Source organism: Anomalospiza imberbis, chromosome 22, assembly GCF_031753505.1.
Source record: "Anomalospiza imberbis isolate Cuckoo-Finch-1a 21T00152 chromosome 22, ASM3175350v1, whole genome shotgun sequence".
NCBI lineage: Eukaryota > Metazoa > Chordata > Aves > Passeriformes > Viduidae > Anomalospiza > Anomalospiza imberbis.
In genome coordinates, this window is record NC_089702.1 from 4146395 (window position 1) to 4164041 (window position 17647).

General features: G+C 64.5%; 5 protein-coding genes across 13 annotated transcripts in view; all 5 read left to right on the forward strand.

Moving 5' to 3' along the window:
• The window catches only part of ATP6V0A1 (ATPase H+ transporting V0 subunit a1), a 65514-nt gene extending 64885 nt beyond the window's left edge, over positions 1–629 (forward strand). For all 5 annotated transcript variants that reach the window (XM_068212321.1, XM_068212317.1, XM_068212318.1 and 2 more), the window contains one exon: positions 340–629. In XM_068212321.1, the coding sequence (XP_068068422.1) occupies positions 340–433 (94 nt within the window). In that variant the 3' untranslated portion in view covers positions 434–629. The remainder of the gene's footprint in view (positions 1–339) is intronic.
• Positions 630–3141: 2512 nt separating this feature from the next.
• On the forward strand, positions 3142–6921 carry NAGLU (N-acetyl-alpha-glucosaminidase). The gene is made up of 6 exons (XM_068212682.1): positions 3142–3607; positions 3728–3875; positions 4002–4148; positions 4335–4420; positions 4577–4833; positions 5044–6921. The coding sequence occupies exons 1-6, from the start codon at positions 3186–3188 to the stop codon at positions 6258–6260; spliced, it is 2277 nt and encodes a 758-aa protein (XP_068068783.1). The 5' UTR covers positions 3142–3185; the 3' UTR covers positions 6261–6921.
• A 150-nt stretch (positions 6922–7071) lies between these two features.
• HSD17B1 (hydroxysteroid 17-beta dehydrogenase 1) lies at positions 7072–9028 on the forward strand. 2 transcript variants are annotated; one of them, XM_068212683.1, is made up of 6 exons: positions 7072–7421; positions 7581–7742; positions 8035–8214; positions 8291–8384; positions 8484–8667; positions 8739–9028. In XM_068212683.1, the coding sequence occupies exons 1-6, from the start codon at positions 7292–7294 to the stop codon at positions 8907–8909; spliced, it is 921 nt and encodes a 306-aa protein (XP_068068784.1). In that variant the 5' UTR covers positions 7072–7291; the 3' UTR covers positions 8910–9028. The 2 variants fall into 2 exon arrangements, with proteins under 2 accessions (XP_068068784.1, XP_068068785.1); XM_068212684.1 differs by lacking the exon at positions 7581–7742 and having other exon boundaries at positions 8739–9027.
• A 159-nt stretch (positions 9029–9187) lies between these two features.
• COASY (Coenzyme A synthase) lies at positions 9188–13264 on the forward strand. Its single transcript, XM_068212338.1, has 9 exons — positions 9188–9849; positions 10170–10384; positions 10534–10665; positions 10862–11051; positions 11371–11435; positions 12212–12296; positions 12417–12514; positions 12597–12743; positions 13004–13264. Exons 1-9 carry the CDS (start codon positions 9234–9236, stop codon positions 13058–13060), a joined length of 1605 nt encoding a protein of 534 aa, XP_068068439.1. The 5' UTR covers positions 9188–9233; the 3' UTR covers positions 13061–13264.
• A 687-nt stretch (positions 13265–13951) lies between these two features.
• Positions 13952–17520, forward strand: MLX (MAX dimerization protein MLX). Of its 4 annotated transcripts, none has more exons than XM_068212352.1 (8): positions 13952–14055; positions 14364–14400; positions 14536–14625; positions 15038–15144; positions 15333–15432; positions 15692–15791; positions 16001–16202; positions 16315–17520. In XM_068212352.1, exons 1-8 carry the CDS (start codon positions 14011–14013, stop codon positions 16369–16371), a joined length of 738 nt encoding a protein of 245 aa, XP_068068453.1. In that variant the 5' UTR covers positions 13952–14010; the 3' UTR covers positions 16372–17520. The 4 variants fall into 4 exon arrangements, with proteins under 4 accessions (XP_068068453.1, XP_068068454.1, XP_068068451.1 ...); XM_068212350.1 differs by having other exon boundaries at positions 13996–14145; XM_068212353.1 differs by lacking the exon at positions 14364–14400 and having other exon boundaries at positions 13977–14055.
• The last annotated feature ends 127 nt before the right edge of the window (positions 17521–17647 follow it).

Sequence of the window (17647 nt, forward strand, 5' to 3'; positions counted from 1 at the left end):
GGCTTGTGCTAATGAAAAAGGGAACTTTAGCAGCTGGTGTAGAAAATGCTGTCTCTGCTCCCTGTGCTTCCTGGGACACTGCGGTCAAGGCCAGCCTTCTGCTCCTGTTGCCATTTTTTGTCCCTGAGGGTGGGATTGAAGTCTCTGGACAGCTCTTTGCTCCACACATAGATGGGGGGGGGGGTTGTGCCAAAAGATACATTGTGTTATAATACCTCTTTTTCTCTTTAAAAAGAAGAGCTTTTTTAGTCAGTAATCCTACTTTTCATGGAGTTCTTTCTAATTGTTCCTATTGAGAGATGCCTTTCTCATGAGTAATCACTCTTCCATCTCTTGCAGGATTGAATTCCAGAACAAGTTCTACACTGGCACTGGGTTCAAGTTTCTCCCTTTCTCCTTTGACATCATCCGTGAGGGGAGGTTTGATGACTGAGGCCCCCCACTCCAGCACTGTTAAATGTTGTGTGTGTGTGAGAGACTGACCCTCCCCAGCACCAAGGGTGTGACTGACCCCTCCCCGTGTGTGTGAGTCGTGTGTGTAGTGTCAGTAACTTATTGCAGCACCCTGGAGCGTTACCATGGCATCCCAAAGCCAAAAGCTTTGACGTTCTGGGGTAACAACACTGGATCACAGAAACTTTTCGTTCCTTAAGTTTACTCCCAAAGGTACCAAGCGCATGAGGTGTCTGGTGTGCAGTCGTGTGCTCCCTGTATTTTGCATTCCTTGGCAGCTGATCAGGGCAGAAGAGAAATGGCAGCTGTGCTGAGGGGACAAAACAGCACATGGGGAAAAGGCCCAACAACCTCAGCTCGAGAAGAGTGAGGGCTGTTCTCCCTCTTACTGCTGGAGGCAGTGGTGAGGAGTCCTGTGCACTGGGACTCAGCTGCCTGACTGTGGCCTGGGGCGGGATGGGGAGGGTGCAGACTGTCACTGGTCACTGCAGGTACTGCCACGGGCAGTGAAACTTCTGGGGGTTTCTGGTTTGAAACCAAAGCCCTCGAGGCGCATCAGATAGTGCCTGTGTGCTTGCCGTTGGTGGAGGCAGCTTTTGCACAGGTGGATGTACCAGTGACTCACGTTGTCTATGCACTCTCTGGGGAGCCCTTTAAGGGACAGCAGTGGCCCAGTCTTGCCAAAATAGCTCCATGGCAGGGGGGTCTCTGTGGTGTGTTCCTGCATTAGCTGTTGCTTTCTTTCCTGTCCGAGCTGTCAGTATTTCCTTGCACTCCTCAATTCCATGTAGCTGTAGCAGCAGTGGGGTGTGTTAGTGCTGTGCGTGACTGTCGTGTTCAATTCTCGCAGTGGAGCTGAGTATTTGTGTATGAACAGATTAGAACAATAACGAGACTCATTAACCTGGAAGCAAGGAGGAAATGCCTCGAGGTGCCAGGCTGCTCAAAATTAGGTGAGAAGGGTATGTGTACCTTGCACACTGCAATGTGCACGTGCGTGGGGCACAGGGACCCTTGTGCTGCACCTGGGCAGGCCCTGGGCACTCGCTGTGTTACAGGAGGGTGTGGTGGGCATTCACAGAGGTGTTTGCAGACTGAAGGGTAAAATCAAAGCGTGGCTGCAGGTGGAGCTTTGACAGTCCTGCAGCGTTCTGCTGCCTGAGTGAAACATGTTGCTGACAGTTACTGTGTAAATTAAATGAACTCCACAACAAACACTGTGGCCTGTTTTCTGCTTCCCCAGTGCTCGCTGAGGGGCTCAGGGGCAGCCCCTCATCCCTGACCTACACTGAACACAGCCCCCAGAGCTGCTGGGGACAGCTGGGACCTTAGGCATTTCTGTCCAGGATCCTGTCACCTCCATGGCCAGAACCTTGGGGTGGGCAGGGCTGGTTTGTACAGCAAGACCGGCGTGGCCCTGCCTGGGCTGCGATGCCTCTGTGCTTATCGAGCCCCAGCGATATCCTGAGCGAAGGCCACGCCGGGGCCGTTTATCCCGGGGCCTCCTGCCCTCCCTGATAGACCCCTAACTGGGTGGAATGAGTTGTGCAGGGAAAAGTTCCAACTCGTTTAACCCGGGTGCTATGGGTACCCTTCGACGGGCAGTGAGGCAATGCGTTCTGCGTGCCCCGGGCTGTGCCCTGCTCCTGCTTTCCCCGGCCGCAGGGACCCCGTTCCCCCCGGAGGACCGTGTTTACTCAGGCCCTTCCTGCCGGGCAGGGTATTTCCACATGTGCGGGAGCAGCGGAAGGGAGGGTTCTGCAGGGTTTTGGCGATTGTGTTGCTCACGTCGGTGTGTTTCCCATCTCCTGATCTCTCCGGGAGGGCGAGAAGCCGCACTGAGCTGCGGCCCCAGCCTCCCGCACCTCTTGGACGAGGAACCGGCTTCCCACCGCTCCGGGGGATGCTTTTCCTGCAGCTGTAGGTACTAGCGGGCCGGGGGAATGTTCTCTGTCCCCTTTCGCCATTCTCCCGTGCAATCACAACATTTCTGCCCGTTTCATGGCTCTGGGGTCACAGGCGCAGCCCTGGTGCTGGCAGGAGGCCCCGGCCCCCCGTGGGCTGCCCTGGGGATGCTTGGGGAGCCCCGAGTTCCCCCGTCCCTCCGCCGGGCCGTCCCGCAGCCGGGTTCCGTCCTGGAAGGGTCTACGAGTTCCCCCTGCGGCTGAGAGAGACCCGAGCCCTTCCCGCTCCCGTTCCCCGGCGGGGTTTGCCTCGGCGGCCAGGGCCGGGGCCGCTGCCGGGACGCTGCCCCGCGCCGAGGCACCGGCGCTGCCCGGTCTCGCAGCGCCCCCGGCCGGCCGGAGCGGGTCCCGGGCAGTCCCGGGAGCCCCGGGCTGATGGATGGGCGGGGCCGCCGCAGCCCGGTTGCCCCGGTGGTGCGGAACTGTCACGGGTGGAAAACGCGAGACTGAAAATACCCCGGAGCCCCAGGGGTCCCGCTGCCCCGAGCAGGAGCTGCAAACCCGGTCCCTGCTCGGACACCGGGAGCGGGCGGGGAAGAGACCGGAGTGGCCCCGGGGCTCAGGGAGCGCCTGGCCCCAGCCCGCCCCGGCTGTCCCCAGCCGGCCCGGGACATTCCTGCTCCAAGGGGTCCAGACCGCTCCGCTCGGCGGCCGGTAACAGATCAGGCCCGGCCCCCGCCGGCACCGCCCAGCGGGGAGAGGCGGGACCGGCGGCGGGCGGGACCGTACCGGGAGAGGCGGGGCCCGGCGCAGGGGCAGGCAGCGGCAATGGCGGTGCGGCGGGGGCCGGAACCGGGACCTGAACCGGGACTGGGTCCGGTACCGGGGCTGGCGCTGCCGTTCCTGCTGCTGCTGGCGGCGACGGCGGGGCGAGCGGGGGACGCGCGGCAGGAGGAGGCGGTGCGGGCGCTGGCGCGGCGCCTGCTCGGCCCACGGGCCGCCGCCGTGTCGCTGTCGGTGGACCCGGCGCTGGCTGCTGGCGGTCCTGACATCTACCGGCTGTGGTCGCCTCCCGGCGCCGGGGTGGCCGTCGCCGTAGCGGGCTCCAGCGGCGTGGCGGCGGCCGCCGGCCTCTATCGCTACCTGCGGGACTTCTGCGGCTGCCACCTGTCCTGGTCCGGGGCGCAGCTCCGCCTCCCAGACCCGCTGCCGCGGCTGCGGGCCGAGATCCGCGCCGCCGCCCCCGGCAGGTAACGGGGACGCGGGGCCGGGCGCCGCTCACGCCTCGTTAGCGCGGGACAAGGCGCTGTTATGTAACGGGGGCCCGGGGGGCGCGGGGGGCCCGGGCGCAGCCTCCGCCGCTCCCGCAGGTACCGCTACTACCAGAACGTCTGCGCCCAGAGCTACTCCTTCGCCTGGTGGGACTGGGCGCGCTGGGAGCGGGAGATCGACTGGATGGCGCTGAGCGGCATCAACCTGGCACCGGCTTTCGCGGGGCAGGAGGCGGTCTGGCAGCGGGTGAGGACCGGGGCGAGGGGCGGCGGGGACCGGGAGGGCATCGGAACCGGGACCGACAGGATGGCGGTGGCGGGACCTCTGGAACCGGGAGCCGTGGGACCGGCTGACCCCCGGCGCCCGGCGCAGGTTTACCGTAACCTGGGGCTGAACCAGTCGGAGATCGACAAGTACTTCACGGGCCCCGCGTTCCTGGCCTGGAACAGGATGGGCAACCTCCGCCGCTGGGCCGGGCCGCTGCCGCCCGCCTGGCACTTCAAGCAGCTCTACCTGCAGGTACCGGGGGCGGCCCCGCCCGCCCGGGGCAAACCCCTGTCACCCCCTGGTCCTCCTGGCCAAGGCTGCCTCACGCAGCCTCGGAGAGCCCCCCGCTCTGCCCCGAGCTGCAGCAGCGCCCGGGGTCCCCTCGTGGGAATGTGGGAGCTTCTCTCCTCCTGCTTCCTCCCTCCTCCTCTTTCCCAGTACCGGATCGTGGAGCGGATGCGCTCGCTGGGGATGAGCACGGTGCTGCCGGCCTTTGCGGGCCATGTGCCGCAGGGGATCCTTCGGTAGGTGCAGCCCCTGCCCTCGGGGCTCAGCCCTGGGCCCTTCCCGGGGTCTGACCAGCACCTCCCGCTGCAGCTCCCCCGGGAGGCTGCCCTGTCCCCACATGGGCACGGTGGTCTTGTCCTTCTCCTGATCCCCATCTCTGCCCTCTGGTGCAGAGTCTTCCCACATGTGAATGCCACTCGCCTGGGGCACTGGAGCCACTTCGACTGCACCTATTCATGCATCTACCTGCTGGACCCAGAGGACCCCATGTTCCAGGTGATCGGGACCCTCTTCCTGAAGGAGCTGATCAAGGAGTTTGGCACAGACCATGTCTATAGCGCAGACACCTTCAACGAGATGACCCCCATCTCCTCTGACCCTGCCTATCTCTCGAGAGTCAGCAATGCCGTTTTCAGGTCGATGACGGGAGGTGGGTCCGTGTGCGTTGCTGGCCTGGCCAGGGGTCCAGGTGGGATAGCAAGGGCTGGGGGAAGTGAATGTGGGCCCCATGCAAGCACAGAACTCATTGGTGCCAGATTCCCAAAAACCTCTTGAGGGGTGATTGCTGGCCCCAGGGCCTCATGAGACACCTGTGGGCCCTGCCTGGAGAGGATCTCACTCAGTGCTCTTCTGTCCCCAGCTGACCCCAAGGCGCTGTGGCTGATGCAGGGCTGGCTCTTCCAGCACCAGCCTGACTTCTGGCAGCCAGCACAGGTGCGGGCCCTGCTGCATGGAGTGCCCCTTGGCAGGATGATTGTTCTCGACCTCTTTGCTGAGTCCAAGCCTGTCTACCAGTGGACAGAGTCTTTCTATGGGCAACCCTTCATCTGGTGCATGTTGCACAACTTCGGGGGCAACCACGGCCTCTTTGGCACTGTGGAGGCCATCAACCACGGCCCCTTCGCAGCTCGGCGCTTCCCCAACTCCACCATGGTGGGCACGGGGCTGGTGCCCGAGGGCATTGAGCAGAACGACATGGTGTACGAGCTGATGAACGAGCTGGGCTGGCGGCAGGAGCCCCTGGACCTGCCCAGCTGGGTGACCCGCTACGCCGAGCGCCGCTACGGTGCCCCGAACACCGCCGCAGCCAGCGCCTGGCGCCTGCTCCTCCGCAGCGTCTATAACTGCACGGGTGTCTGTGTCAACCACAACCGCAGCCCCTTGGTGCGCCGGCCCTCGCTGCACATGGACACGGAGCTCTGGTACAACGCCAGCGACGTGTACGAGGCCTGGCGCCTGCTGCTGAGCGCTGGCGCCGAGCTGGGCGCCAGCCCCACCTTCCTCTACGACCTGGTGGACGTGACGCGGCAGGCAGCCCAGCAGCTGGTCAGCGACTACTACCTGAGCATCCGCCAGGCCTTCCAGAGCCACGCGCTGCCGGAGCTGCTGACGGCCGGTGGCGTGCTGGTGTACGACCTGCTGCCAGAGCTGGACAGCCTCCTGTCCAGCCACAGCCTCTTCCTCCTCGGCCGCTGGCTGGAGAGCGCCCGTGCCGTGGCCACCAGTGACCGGGAGGCTGAGCAGTATGAGCTGAATGCCCGGAACCAGGTGACGCTCTGGGGGCCCAGCGGGAACATTCTGGACTATGCCAACAAGCAGCTGGGGGGGCTGGTGCTGGACTACTACGCTGTGCGCTGGAGCCTCTTCGTCTCTGTGCTGGTGGAGAGCCTCAACTCAGGCCGCCCCTTCCACCAGGAGCAGTTCAACCAGGCTGTCTTCCAAGTGGAGAGAGGCTTCATCTACAACAAGAAGCGCTACCCAGCTGTGCCGTCTGGGGATACGATGGAGATCTCCAGGAAGCTGTTCCTCAAATACTACCCCAGCGCCCTGCGGCGCAGCTTGGCTGGGCCTGCGTGACTTTGGGTTCTGCCTCCGGAGCCTCCCCGAGAGAGGGTGGATAGAGGCCCTGCACCCTCCCCCATCTGGGCTCCTGGCCTGATGGCTGTATCCTGGCTGTACTGGAAGAGGGGCACAGGGCCCTGGTGGCCCTCAGCCAGCCTGGATCCACCCCTTCCTCTGCATGGGCAGGATGTGCCCCAAGAGGGGCTGGCACATGGACAAGGGGCTGGCAGATGGGTGGGGGGGACGCTGTTCCCCAGGGTCCCATCCTGCACCATGCTCTGTGCCCAGCTCTGCCCAGATGCCCTGAGCCTGTTCTCAGGAAACCTGGGCTGCCCCAGTGCTCGCAGCTGGAAGCTTGGTGGGACAGTGCAGAGGGACAGGATAAATGTGTCCCTGCTGTGGGGGCTTGGCTGGCTAGCCGGGGCAGTCGTGGGGGAGAAGCAGACAGAGAGGTGGCAGCAGGCAGGGAGGCAGAGCAGTGCTGGACCCCAGTGCCTGTGGGGACATGGCAATGCATGGCCCTGCCCACGTTTAGTGCCTTTTGTATCATAGAAGACTTTGCAGCGTTGCCTGCAGCGTTGCTGGAGCTGCGCTCCTCAGGACGCAGTTTTTGAGGCCTTTTCCACAGCTGGGGCTTGGGCAGAGCCCAGCTATGGAGCAAATACAGACTCTTTTCTCCCATGTGTGTCCAACTCCTTTTGCTAGCACAGGACTGTGTGGAACATGGGGGCAGAGGAGCAGCTCAGCCCTGAGCCTGCCCAGCAGGAGCAACACCCTGCCAGACGTGTCCTGGCAGCCAGGATATCTGGCACAGCAAAGTACAGCTGGGGCAGACCCCTGGGGCTGCAGCTCCCCTCATGCCCCAGAGCCTCCTCCAGCAGGGAGGTCCTGGCTCGGTGGAGTCTTTATCGCAGCACCTGCACGAGGATCAAGGCACAGGGAGCCCCAGGCATGCGCAGGGAGGTGGGTGGAGGGGCCTTGAGATAAGGCAGCAGACACAACACGGTGGTGTGGGGTGGGGGGACCCCCTTCCCAGCCCTCTTTAAATGCCGTGGCCACGTTGGCCGGCACTGCCAGCCATGGAGAGAACCACGGTGCTGATCACGGGCTGCTCCTCAGGCATCGGCCTGGGGCTGGCTGCACGCCTGGCAGCTGATGCCACTCGCCGGTTCAAAGGTAAAGGGATTGGCCCGGGGGTCCGGCAGCCCCCGGTGGTCTCTGGGCTGGGCCAGGCAGTGCCTCACCAAGGAGAGACAGAGCCTGGGGGTGGGCTGGGCTGGGTGCTGGCCGTGCAGCTCGGTGCCACTGCTGCCCACGGCCACACTCTCTCCCCAGTTTATGCCACCATGCGTGACCTGGCCAAGGGTGAGCGGCTGCTGGAGCGCCTGGGGGGCTGCTGCCCCGACACGCTGGAGGTCCTGCAGCTGGATGTCACTGACCCTTGCTCGCTGGCAGCTGCTGCACAGCGGGTGCAGGGACAGCGGCTGGATGTGCTGGGTACGGCTCTTCCTGGTGCCTCCAGTGTCCCTGGGGTGGCTGAGGGGACCTCTCTGGGGTCACAACCCTTCCCAGGGCACCAGGAGGAGAAGCCAAATTACGGGAGGTGCAGGCAGTCCTAGGGCTGAGACAGGACGTGTTTAGCGGGGCAGAGGTGCAGTGGATGGACTTGGGGGTGCCAAGCACCCATCAGCAGGGAACCCCCCCCCCCCATTTCTGCCTTCTGGCGCTTGGTGGTGTGCAGGGCTACAGTCACGGCTGATTGCCCAGCTGACTGCACCATGCCTGGCAGTCTGCAATGCAGGGGTGGGACTGATGGGACCGCTGGAGACCTGCTCCGACCAGGCCATGAAAACTCTCTTCGATGTGAACCTCTTTGGGGCTGTCCGCACCATCCAGGCGTTCCTGCCGGCCATGAAGAGCCGCAGGGCCGGGCGGATCATTGTCTCCAGCAGCATCGGGGGGCTGCAAGGTGGGACCCCCAGCACCCTGTGGCACAGGGAGGTGTGGGGAAGAGCTCTGGTGCTCAGGCTGTGGCTCTGCCCCAGGGCTGCCCTTCAATGCTGTGTACTGTGCCAGCAAGTTTGCAGTGGAGGGGCTGTGCGAGAGTCTGGCCATCGTCCTGCGCCCCTTCAACATCCAGTGAGTGCCGGTGATGCCACGAGGGCTGGATCGTGCCCACCGGGATGGGGGAATGCCAGGGCGGGGGTATGGTGGCAGCTCATGGGCTCCCTCCCGCAGCCTGACGCTGGTGGAGTGCGGGCCCGTCCACACCAGCTTCCTGGCCAACCTGCAGCGCCCCGACCCCGAGGGCAGCGAGATGCGGGGCTTGGACGCCGAGACACAGGGGCTGTACCGTCGGTACCTGGGGCACTGTCAGAGCATCTTCCGCGACACCGCCCAGGAGGTGGAGGAGGTCCTGCCGGTCAGTCACCGCGGGGCGGGGGTGGCCGTGGGGCCGTGCCAGGGAGGGCTCTGACCCGCCTGCGGTGCCAGGTGTTCCTGGAGGCCATCGGCAGCCCCTGCCCACCCCTTCGCTGCGCCAGCACCCAGCTCCTCGCCCCGCTCTGGCGCCTGCGGCTGAGCAGCCCCGACGGCTCCGCGTACGTCCGCGCCATGCACGACTTCGTGTTCGGCGGCAGCGAGACCGGCGGGGACCAGCCCTGAGCGGAGCCACCCCAACACCGGAACCGAACCCCCAGCCCCGGCGCGGGCCCGTTCGCGTGCTCGGTGCCGCCGTGTCCCCAATAAAGCCCTTTGCAGCCGCACGGCTCCGGCTCCGTCCCCGTCACGCCGCGGTCCCGCGGAGTCCCCGGGCTCGTTCCGCGCTGCGCGGCGGGCGGGGCTGCACGGCGGCCGGGCCGGCCGGTCTCCTCCCCCCGCGGGCGGAGCCGGGCGCGCCTCCCGCCCGCGGCGGGGCTGCCCGGGGGGCGGTGCTGTTCCGGTCCCGCTCCCGGCCCCGTTCCGGTCGGCGGCGCTTCCGGCGGGGCGATGCCGCCCTTCGCCTCGGGGCTGCTGGTGCTGACGGCGCCGCTGCCCGCGCTGCCCCGGCGGGCGGCGGGGCTGGTGGCGGCGGCGGCGGGGCTGGTGGCGGGGCCGCTGTACGTGCATCTGCAGCCGGGGCTGCGGCTGGGCGGCCCCGCCGCCGGCCCCGCCGCGCCGCCCGCGGGCCCCGCGCTGCTGCGGGCTCTGGCCGCGCTGTACACGGCGGCGGCGGCGCGGCGGGGGCTGGACCTGCGCGTCCTGCTCGACCCCGGCCGCCGCCTGGCACGGCAGCCCCGCGTCCTGCTGGCGGCCGCCGCCGAGGCGCCGGGGCCGCCGGAGCCGGTGCAGCTCGGGCTGCAGCGCCTGGCCGCGGCGGTGTACGGCTGCCCGCCGAGCCTGCCCGCGCTGCTGCTGGGCGAGGACACCGCGGGGGACGCCGGGGCCGACCCCGAGGGGGACCCCGAGCAGGATCCTGACGCGACGCTCCCCGAATTCTTGGACGTGGCGGTTGGCGGCACCTTCGATCGGCTGCACGGTGCCCACCGGCTCCTGCTCAGCGCCTGCTGCCTCCTGGCCCGGCGGCGGCTCCTGGCCGGGGTGGCCGACGGAGAGCTGCTCCGCCGTGAGTCCGGGGCGGCCGTGGCACTGCGCGGGGACGAGGGCTGAGCCCGGTGCTCCCCGGGGCAGGGCAGTGGTCTGGGGGCCCAGTAACAAGTGAAGTCCTGGCAGCCACCCACCCAAGGCGGTGCCATCCAGGCAGAGTGTCAGCGGGGATCCAGGGGGGACCCGCTGTCCTGCCCACATCCAGCAAGGTGTACAGGTGCAGCGAGGGCAAGGGAAGGGGGAGGCAGTGTTCAAAGTCCCAGCCGAGTGTTTTCTCCCTTCTCTTGGTCTTGCTTTTCCGTCACTCTTGTGCTTCTCCGCCCTCCTGGCACCCGGCAGACAAGGTCCTGCCAGAGCTGATCGAGCCGTACGAGCTGCGGGCGTCGAAGCTGCGTGAGTTTTTGGAGGATGTGAAGCCCTCGCTGTGCTACGACATTGTGCCTCTGGCCGACCCCTTTGGCCCCTCAGTCACAGACCCCGACCTGCAGTGCCTGGTGGTCAGTGAGGAGACCCACCGGGGAGGGGAGGCTGTGAACAGGAAGAGACTTGAAAACGTAATTCCCACGCTGGAGCCCGGTGGGCTACCCCCGCCCGCCCTCTCACCCTGCCTGATACTGCCTGGGGGCAAATTTGGTCTTGATTTGGCCCTTCCCTCTGCTGCATTCTCATGGCTGACGGCTCTCGGGGCCCCTTCTCTCATCAGGGGCTCCCCGAGCTGGCTCTGTATGAAATCCAATTGATGAAGGACCCTGACCACAGTCAGAACGAGGAGGAGAAGATCAGCTCCTCCAGCCTCCGGCAGAGGCTGCTGGGGACACTGCTGCAGCCCCCACGGGTGAGGGGGCCCTGCAGAGCCACAGCTGCAATGGGAGTGCCCGGGAGGAGGGGTGGGAGTCGAAGAGTTTGGAAAGGCTGCCTGCTGCTCTGCAGGCCAGAGCCATTCGTGGCCATCTCCAGGCTGGGGTGTCAGGATCCTTCTCCAGCAAAGCCCAGTTCTCCATCTGCTGCCACGACTTTCCTCTTTCCCTTAGCGAGACCCAGCTCTGCCGTTGCGCCCGTACGTGATCGGGCTGACTGGGGGAACTGGGAGCGGGAAAACCTCCATTGCCAAACTCCTGGGGCACCTGGGAGCGTTCGTCATCGACGCTGACAAGCTGGGCCATGCCGTCTATGTCCCTGGTGGCCCTGCCTACGAGCCAGTGGTGGCAGCCTTTGGGGCAGGTAGAGTCACTGGAGGCCGCAGGGAGGAGGAAGGGGAGGGAGGGGTGTCCCAGAGAGCCCTGGCCTGTGCCCCCCTCCCTCCCCATGTGTTTTGGGCTCCCCAAGTGTTGTGTGTCCCATGTCAGAGCTGCTGGTGGGGAACAATGAACCAGGCTGCTGTTTGCCTGGAAAAAGCTCTTCGCTGTCCTTTTCAGGAATCGGGTGAAGAGCTGCCAGGTTAGGTGTTCGTGCATGCTGTGCCAAAGCCCTTTCCCCAACCCAGGTTTGCCACGGGGATGGGAGTTGTCCCTCCCAAACCTGTTGTGCTTCTGCCTTGCAGAGATCCTGAACAAAGATGGAACAATTAACAGGAAAGTCCTCGGGGCCAAAGTGTTTGGAAACCAGGTAAAAGCAGGTTTATTGTAAATACTTAATGCTGTGAGTGGGGGCTGTTCTCTTGTGCCAGGGGTTTTGAGTTTTCAGCCCTTTGAGATGGTGACACCTTCTTGGCTGTTTTTTCTGGCAGTGGCATGGGGACAGGGTGGGACAGATTGCATCTCTGCAGCTTAATCAGCAGCTGTGCTGGATACATTGGTCTTTCCCTGCAGCTGCTGCCGCCTCCCTGTTCCCATCCCTGTCCCCGTTCCATCCCCATCTCCTCTACTCTGTGCTCTTCCTTCACCCAGCTCAGAGCAGCAGACCTGACAAACACAGCCAGTGGTCTCTGCCCCTTCTGCCCAGGGGGCTCAGTGGCACCTGGCCTTTCCAGGTGCTCAGCCTGTTGCTCTGCTGCTTCCCCAGACAAGGTGGAGGCACATCAAGAGGCTCCCTAGATGGACATGTCCTTTGTGGGAGCTGCTGCACGGGGAGCTTGCTGTGCTGTGGAGCAAAGCACGTCTCACAGCAGAGACTGAGATCTCTGCTAATAGCCGGGCCCTAATGGCAGGACAAGGAAAATAACAAGAAAAAGCACCCTGACCCTGGCAGCAGGAATGGGAGCCTCTGGCCAGTGTGAAAGCTTTCCTTCCTGGTGCTCGGCGATGGGCTGGACCCACCTCCCCAGCTTCAGCGGGTCCTTCCTGGGTGTCCCCTGACTGCTTCACCCCCACTCTCCTGGCTGGCTACACAGGGGTTCTGAGGGCGAGGGACTGCATCTCAAATCCTGCTGTGGTCCTTTCTAGGAGCAGCTGAAGAGGCTGACGGACATTGTGTGGCCCGAAATAGCCCAGATGGCGAAGGAGAGGGTCAGGGAGGCTGATGCTCAAGGTAACAGGGGCGGCGGCTCTGTGGCAGCCTCAGCTCAGCAGTGAAGCGTCAGCACGGTGGGAGTGAGCCCAGGCTGCTGCCATCCATGGCTGGCCACGGAGGATTGCCCTTGTTCCCTAGGGAAGGCCGTGTGTGTGCTGGATGCTGCCGTGCTGCTGGAGGCCGGCTGGCAGGACATGGTCCACGAGGTGTGGACAGCCATCATCCCGGACGAGGAGGTGGGCAATGCCCTGGGCCCCTCATTGCTGCCGGGGCTGATCCTCCTCCCGATCACCTCAGCGTGCCCCGTGTCCCCGCCAGGCCGTGAGGCGCATTGTGGCCAGGGACGGGCTGACCGAGGAGGCCGCTCGCCACCGGCTGCAGAGCCAGATGACCAACAGGCAGCGGGTGGAGCAGTCGCAGGTGGTGCTCTGCACCCTCTGGGAGCCGGACATCACCCGCCAGCAGGTGAGCCCGGCGCTGCTGCAGCCGCAGCCGGGGTGCTGCGGGTGCTTGTGGCAGCAACTGCAGGGCGCCGGTGCTGTGCTCAGGCCGTGCCTGGGTGCGCCGCTCGCCGTCGAGGCTGCCACAAGGGGTGGATTTTGGGCAAGTGAATTCAGCGGGCAGGGAAGAAGCATGGCACGGTGGGCTGGCGCTCCTGCCGCGAGCCGAGGCGCCGCTCAGCTTCCCGTGGGCTCTGAGGTGCCGCCCGGCCGGTTCCGTGGCAGGTGCACAAGGCCTGGGACCTGCTGCAGCAGCGCCTGGGCCCGGAGCCCGGCCCCTGAGGGACCACCCCGCGCGGCCCCGGCACCGTCCGTGTCCAGCCGCCGCTGCCCGCGATGAGCCGGCGGACGGAGCGGCGTGGGACCGAGACCACCGGCCCCGTCCAGCTCCGGCGAGGGTCCGGGGGCGTCCTGCGGTCCCCCCGGTGAGGGGGAGCCCTGCAGGGCTGAGCCCCGCCGGGTGACAGTAAAGAGGCTGCTCCTGCAGTGCGTGTCCGTGCGCCGCTCCCGTCCTGTCCCCGCTCCCGTTCTGGCCCCGGCCCCGCGGGGCTCGGTGTGGGACTCGCGGTGCCCCGGTGTCGGACTCGCGGTGCCCCGGTGTAAGACTCGCGGTGCCTGGCATGGGACTCGCGGTGCCCCGGTGTGGGGCTCCCGGTGCCCGGTGTGGGGCTCCCGGTGCCGGGCATGGGACTCCCAATGGCCGGTGTGGGACTCGCGGTGCCCGGTGTGGGACTCGCGGTGCCGGGTATGGGACTCCCAATGGCCGGTGTGGGGCTCCCGGTGCCCCGGTGTGGGACTCGCGGTGCCGGGTATGGGACTCCCAATGGCCGGTGTGGGACTCCCGGTGCCCCGGTATGGGACTCGCGGTGCCGGACATGGGACTACCGATGGCCGGTGTGGGACTCGCGGTGCCCGGTGTGGGACTCGCGGTGCCGGGTATGGGACTCGCGGTGCCCGGTGTGGGGCTCCCGGTGCCGGACATGGGACTCCCGATGGCCGGTGTGGGACTCGCGGTGCCCGGTGTGGGACTCGCGGTGCCGGGTATGGGACTCCCGGTGCCGGGCATGGGACTCGCGGTGCCCCGAGGGATTCCCCGTTCGGGCCCCCGCACCGGGGGCGCGCGGCGGTGACGTCACGCCCATGACGCCACGCGCACGCTCCGGGGGGTGGGGTGGGGGTGCGCAGTCGCCCCCTGGCGGCGCGGGGCGGTCACATGACCGGGCGGGCGGAAGATGGCGGAGCCGCCGGGCGCCGCCGCCGAGGACTCGTGGGGGAAGGTGGGGCCGGGATCGGGTCTGGCCGGGCCGCCGGGTGCCGCGGGGGCGCAGGGCGGCTCGCCGGGACGGGGCTCATGGCGGCCGGGCAGGGTGAGCGCCGGGCTGGGGGTACGGGGCCGGGGGAGCGCACAGGAGTGAGTGCCTGGGCGAGGGGCGGCGGCGAAGGCCCCAGCGGAGCCGCAGCTCGGGGGTGGCGGGTGCTCCTCGGGCCCACCGAGCTCCTGGGGGCGGGGGGGCTCCGGGGCGCGGGCCGCGGTCGCCGCCCCAGCCCCGCTGACGTGTCTCCTCCGCCCGCCGGCCCCGCGCAGGTGGACGCGGCCTACGGCGACAATGGCCTGGACTCTGGTAGGTGCCCGGGCGGCGCCCGGCCCGCGCCACCCCCGTTCGTGGGTGGCAGCGGCTGCCCGGGGACTCCCCTCACGTCCCTGCGCCCGGTCACACCCCGCGTTGGGCACTGACCCCGGGACACTCTAATTCCAGCACTCTTCATGGAAAATGCCCGGAAAGGCAGCATAGTGTCCCGGGCCAACAGCATCGGCTCCACCAGTGCCTCTTCTGTCCCCAACACAGGTGGGGTTTGCTCTCCGTGACCACGTGTTTCTGCTCGCTGGGGAATCCGGCACGTGCCGGGCTTCAGGTCTGCCCTGCACCGAGGGGGTGAGCGTGGCTGGGCAGGATTCCTGTCCTGAGGAGGAAGGTGGTGGGAACAGCATCAGGGTTCCGTGGTTTCCAGCAGGGTTTGGAGTCGAGAATCACTCTGGTTTTGACATCTTCCCAAGGGAGCTGCCGGCATCCGCCTCCTGAGGAGAGGGGAAGTGTTGCCAGGGCTCCTTGGAAGGCTTTTCTTCTGCCCAGCCTGCTGTAGTTGAATGGGGCGGGGGCTATGCTGGGCCTGGCTGCAGCTGTAGTGGTCCCTTGAGCTGTCTTGTGCCCCTGCTCGTGCCTCTGTGTCCCCACCCCCAGCCACACTCTGTCCCCACAGATGACGAGGACAGTGACTACCATCAGGAGTCCTGCAAGGAGTCCTACAAGGACCAGCGCCGCCGGGCGCACACCCAGGCCGAGCAGAAGCGCCGAGATGCCATCAAGGTGAGTGAGGCAAGAGGCAGCAGGCAGTGCTGGAGCGCCGCTGCCAGCCTGCTGCAGCAGCCTGCTCTCCCAGCACTTCTGAGTTCTGCTGCTGGATCTGCCCTCCCTGCTCCTGTGTGTGCTGGGAGCTGGGTGTGGACCTGGCGTCACAGGATGAGCCCACACTCTGTGCCTCTGCTTCCCTGCAGAAAGGCTACAATGACTTGCAGGCCATCGTCCCCACCTGTGAGCAGCAGGATTTCTCCATCAGCTCACAGAAGCTGAGCAAGGCCATTGTGCTCCAGAAAAGTGAGTCCCAAGGGCAGGAGGGAAGGAGGTGCTATCAACCCCCAAAGCTCCGCCCTAGAGGTGTGCAGGGCAAAGTTCAGCACCCTAGAACCTTCTGGTGTGATGAGGCTGTGGGGAGCTTGGGTGCTGCTCACCTGCACTCACCTTCCCCAGGGAACTGGGTCAGTGGGAGCTGATGGTGCCCTGGCTCAGGCACCTCCTGTGGGGATATTGGGGGCCCATGTGTGCTCCCAAATCCTCACTCTGTTTCCATGCTCAGCTATCGACTACATCCAGTTCTTGCACAAGGAAAAGAAAAAGCAGGAGGAGGAAGTTTCTACCCTCAGGAAAGATGTGATGGCCTTGAAGATCATGAAAGTGTAAGAGAAGAGCTGTTGGGGTCATGCCCTCTACTTCCTCTTGTTCCCTCACATCCTTGCGGGGTTCTGCAGTGGTTCTCCATCTGGGGACAGACCTGGAGCAGGAGCTGGTGTGGGAATTCAGAGCTGGATGTGGGAGCTGGGAGTGGCAGCTCGGAGTCACATGTGGAGACCTCACTGCTGACCTTAGTGTGCTGTGCTTGTTTCAGGAACTATGAGCAGATTGTGAAAGCTCATCAAGACAACCCGAACGAGGGGAAGAACCAGATCTCTGATGAGGTGAAGTTCAATGTTTTCCAAGGCATCATGGACTCCCTGTTCCAGTCCTTCAATGCCTCAGTCTCTGTAACGAGTTTTCAGGAGCTCTCAGCATGTGTCTTCAGCTGGATTGAGGAGCACTGCAAGCCCCAGGTGAAAGCAGGGCTGCAGAGGGGCTGGTGCCATGGCTGAGGGGGCAGAGACAGTGGCACAGGGGTGGCTGTCCCTCCACAGACCAACTGACCACGTCCTCTCTCTGCCACAGACGCTGCGGGACGTTGTCATCGGGGTCCTGCACAAGGTGAAGAGCCAGCTCTACTGAGCCTCCCGTGCCACTTCTGTGCCCGTGGGGATGGGGCACTTCTGACAGAGGCCAGGGTGCCAGGCACCACCCTGGGCCCTCTCCCTTGGGGCTGTTTTTAAGGTTCTCTGAATTATTTATTGTATTCCTTCTGAAGCCCAACGGTGGCTGTGCAAACACTGCTGCTCCACTCGGTGCCACCAAATCTTTATAGGGACTGGGCAGGAGGGGAGGGAAAGGTGGTGGGGAGCAGAGTCTCTGGCTCAGGCAGTGCCACGAGGTTGCCTGTGCCACTGACTCTCCTTGCAGAGCTGATCCCATAGCAGCTCCTCTCTGTGCCCTCAGGCCTGTGACAGCCCTGCTGTCCTCAGGGTGGGCAAATGTGACAAATGCATACTAAAAATAATGGGTTTCTGGTATAGCAGTAGGAATTGCTTTTCCCTGACCCTCTAGGCTGTCCCCTGCCCCTCTGAAGCAGCTGTTTTAAGTCAGCTATTGCATTTTGGAGGAGCCTGGCAGTGCTGGCAGCAGGATGAGCCCATCAAGAGCTGGGAGCCGTGGCCCTGGCAGCACACGCTAGGGCCTTGAACCCCAAGCGTGCTGCAGCCGTGAGTCCCTGGGAAGGAACAGGAGACGTTTCTGCAGCTGCTGGAACACCTCTCCTTTTCAGAAACTCTGGCTGTACTGCACAGGAAAATTCTGCAGCTGTAGCATAGTATGGCCATGTGCACTTGCTGCTCCTCCTTAGAACTTTTATACACACACATACATGACCAGCCTCAATTTGATTTTTATTATTGTAAATTTTGAAATGGTCCCAGAGCGCTGCCTGTGCCAGCTGTAGAAGCAGCTGCTATCAGGGATGTGTTTGACCCTGTCCCACGCCCAGTTTGGGTCACAGCTCTGCCTGGGAGAGGGTTGGTCACTGTCCAGAGTGATGGGACCAGGGTGCTGCCAGCAGCAGGGTTTGTTCTCCATAACCATGTTTGTGCTCCTGCTCCAGGGGCACATCCAGGGAATGTTTATTTCAGGCAGTTTTTCCAGCACTGAGGAGGGAGCACTGCCTCCTGCCTTGGGAAGAAGACGTGGAATTTTACAGACCTCACATGTGAAAGTGATGTATTTTTCTATTGTGAAAAGTAATTAAATAAATTTTGCTGAATGTTTTAATGGTATTTCTGATGCTGAGTTCCTGGAGCTGTGCCCTAGAGATGGTGGTTTCCAGAAGTCCATCCCAGCCCCTGTGGCTCAGGTTACTCTCTCCTGGCTCCTGCCCTCCCCACTCCTCAGGGCCTAA

Bases quoted from the DNA above. Each gene is read 5' to 3' on its own strand.
- COASY (XM_068212338.1), top strand. From the start codon at position 9,234: ATGCCGCCCTTCGCCTCGGGGCTGCTGGTGCTGACGGCGCCGCTGCCC. The intron at 10,385-10,533 runs GTAATTCCCACG...TTCTCTCATCAG, and splicing joins ACAGGAAGAGACTTGAAAAC to GGGCTCCCCGAGCTGGCTCT. The intron at 12,515-12,596 runs GTGGGCAATGCC...TGTCCCCGCCAG, and splicing joins CCATCATCCCGGACGAGGAG to GCCGTGAGGCGCATTGTGGC.
- HSD17B1 (XM_068212683.1), top strand. From the start codon at position 7,292: ATGCCGTGGCCACGTTGGCCGGCACTGCCAGCCATGGAGAGAACCACG. The intron at 7,743-8,034 runs GTACGGCTCTTC...CATGCCTGGCAG, and splicing joins ACAGCGGCTGGATGTGCTGG to TCTGCAATGCAGGGGTGGGA. The intron at 8,215-8,290 runs GTGGGACCCCCA...GCTCTGCCCCAG, and splicing joins CAGCATCGGGGGGCTGCAAG to GGCTGCCCTTCAATGCTGTG.
- MLX (XM_068212350.1), top strand. From the start codon at position 14,011: ATGGCGGAGCCGCCGGGCGCCGCCGCCGAGGACTCGTGGGGGAAGGTG. The intron at 14,626-15,037 runs GTGGGGTTTGCT...CTGTCCCCACAG, and splicing joins CTCTTCTGTCCCCAACACAG to ATGACGAGGACAGTGACTAC. The intron at 15,433-15,691 runs GTGAGTCCCAAG...TTCCATGCTCAG, and splicing joins GGCCATTGTGCTCCAGAAAA to CTATCGACTACATCCAGTTC.
- NAGLU (XM_068212682.1), top strand. From the start codon at position 3,186: ATGGCGGTGCGGCGGGGGCCGGAACCGGGACCTGAACCGGGACTGGGT. The intron at 3,608-3,727 runs GTAACGGGGACG...CCGCTCCCGCAG, and splicing joins CGCGCCGCCGCCCCCGGCAG to GTACCGCTACTACCAGAACG. The intron at 4,834-5,043 runs GTGGGTCCGTGT...TTCTGTCCCCAG, and splicing joins TTTCAGGTCGATGACGGGAG to CTGACCCCAAGGCGCTGTGG.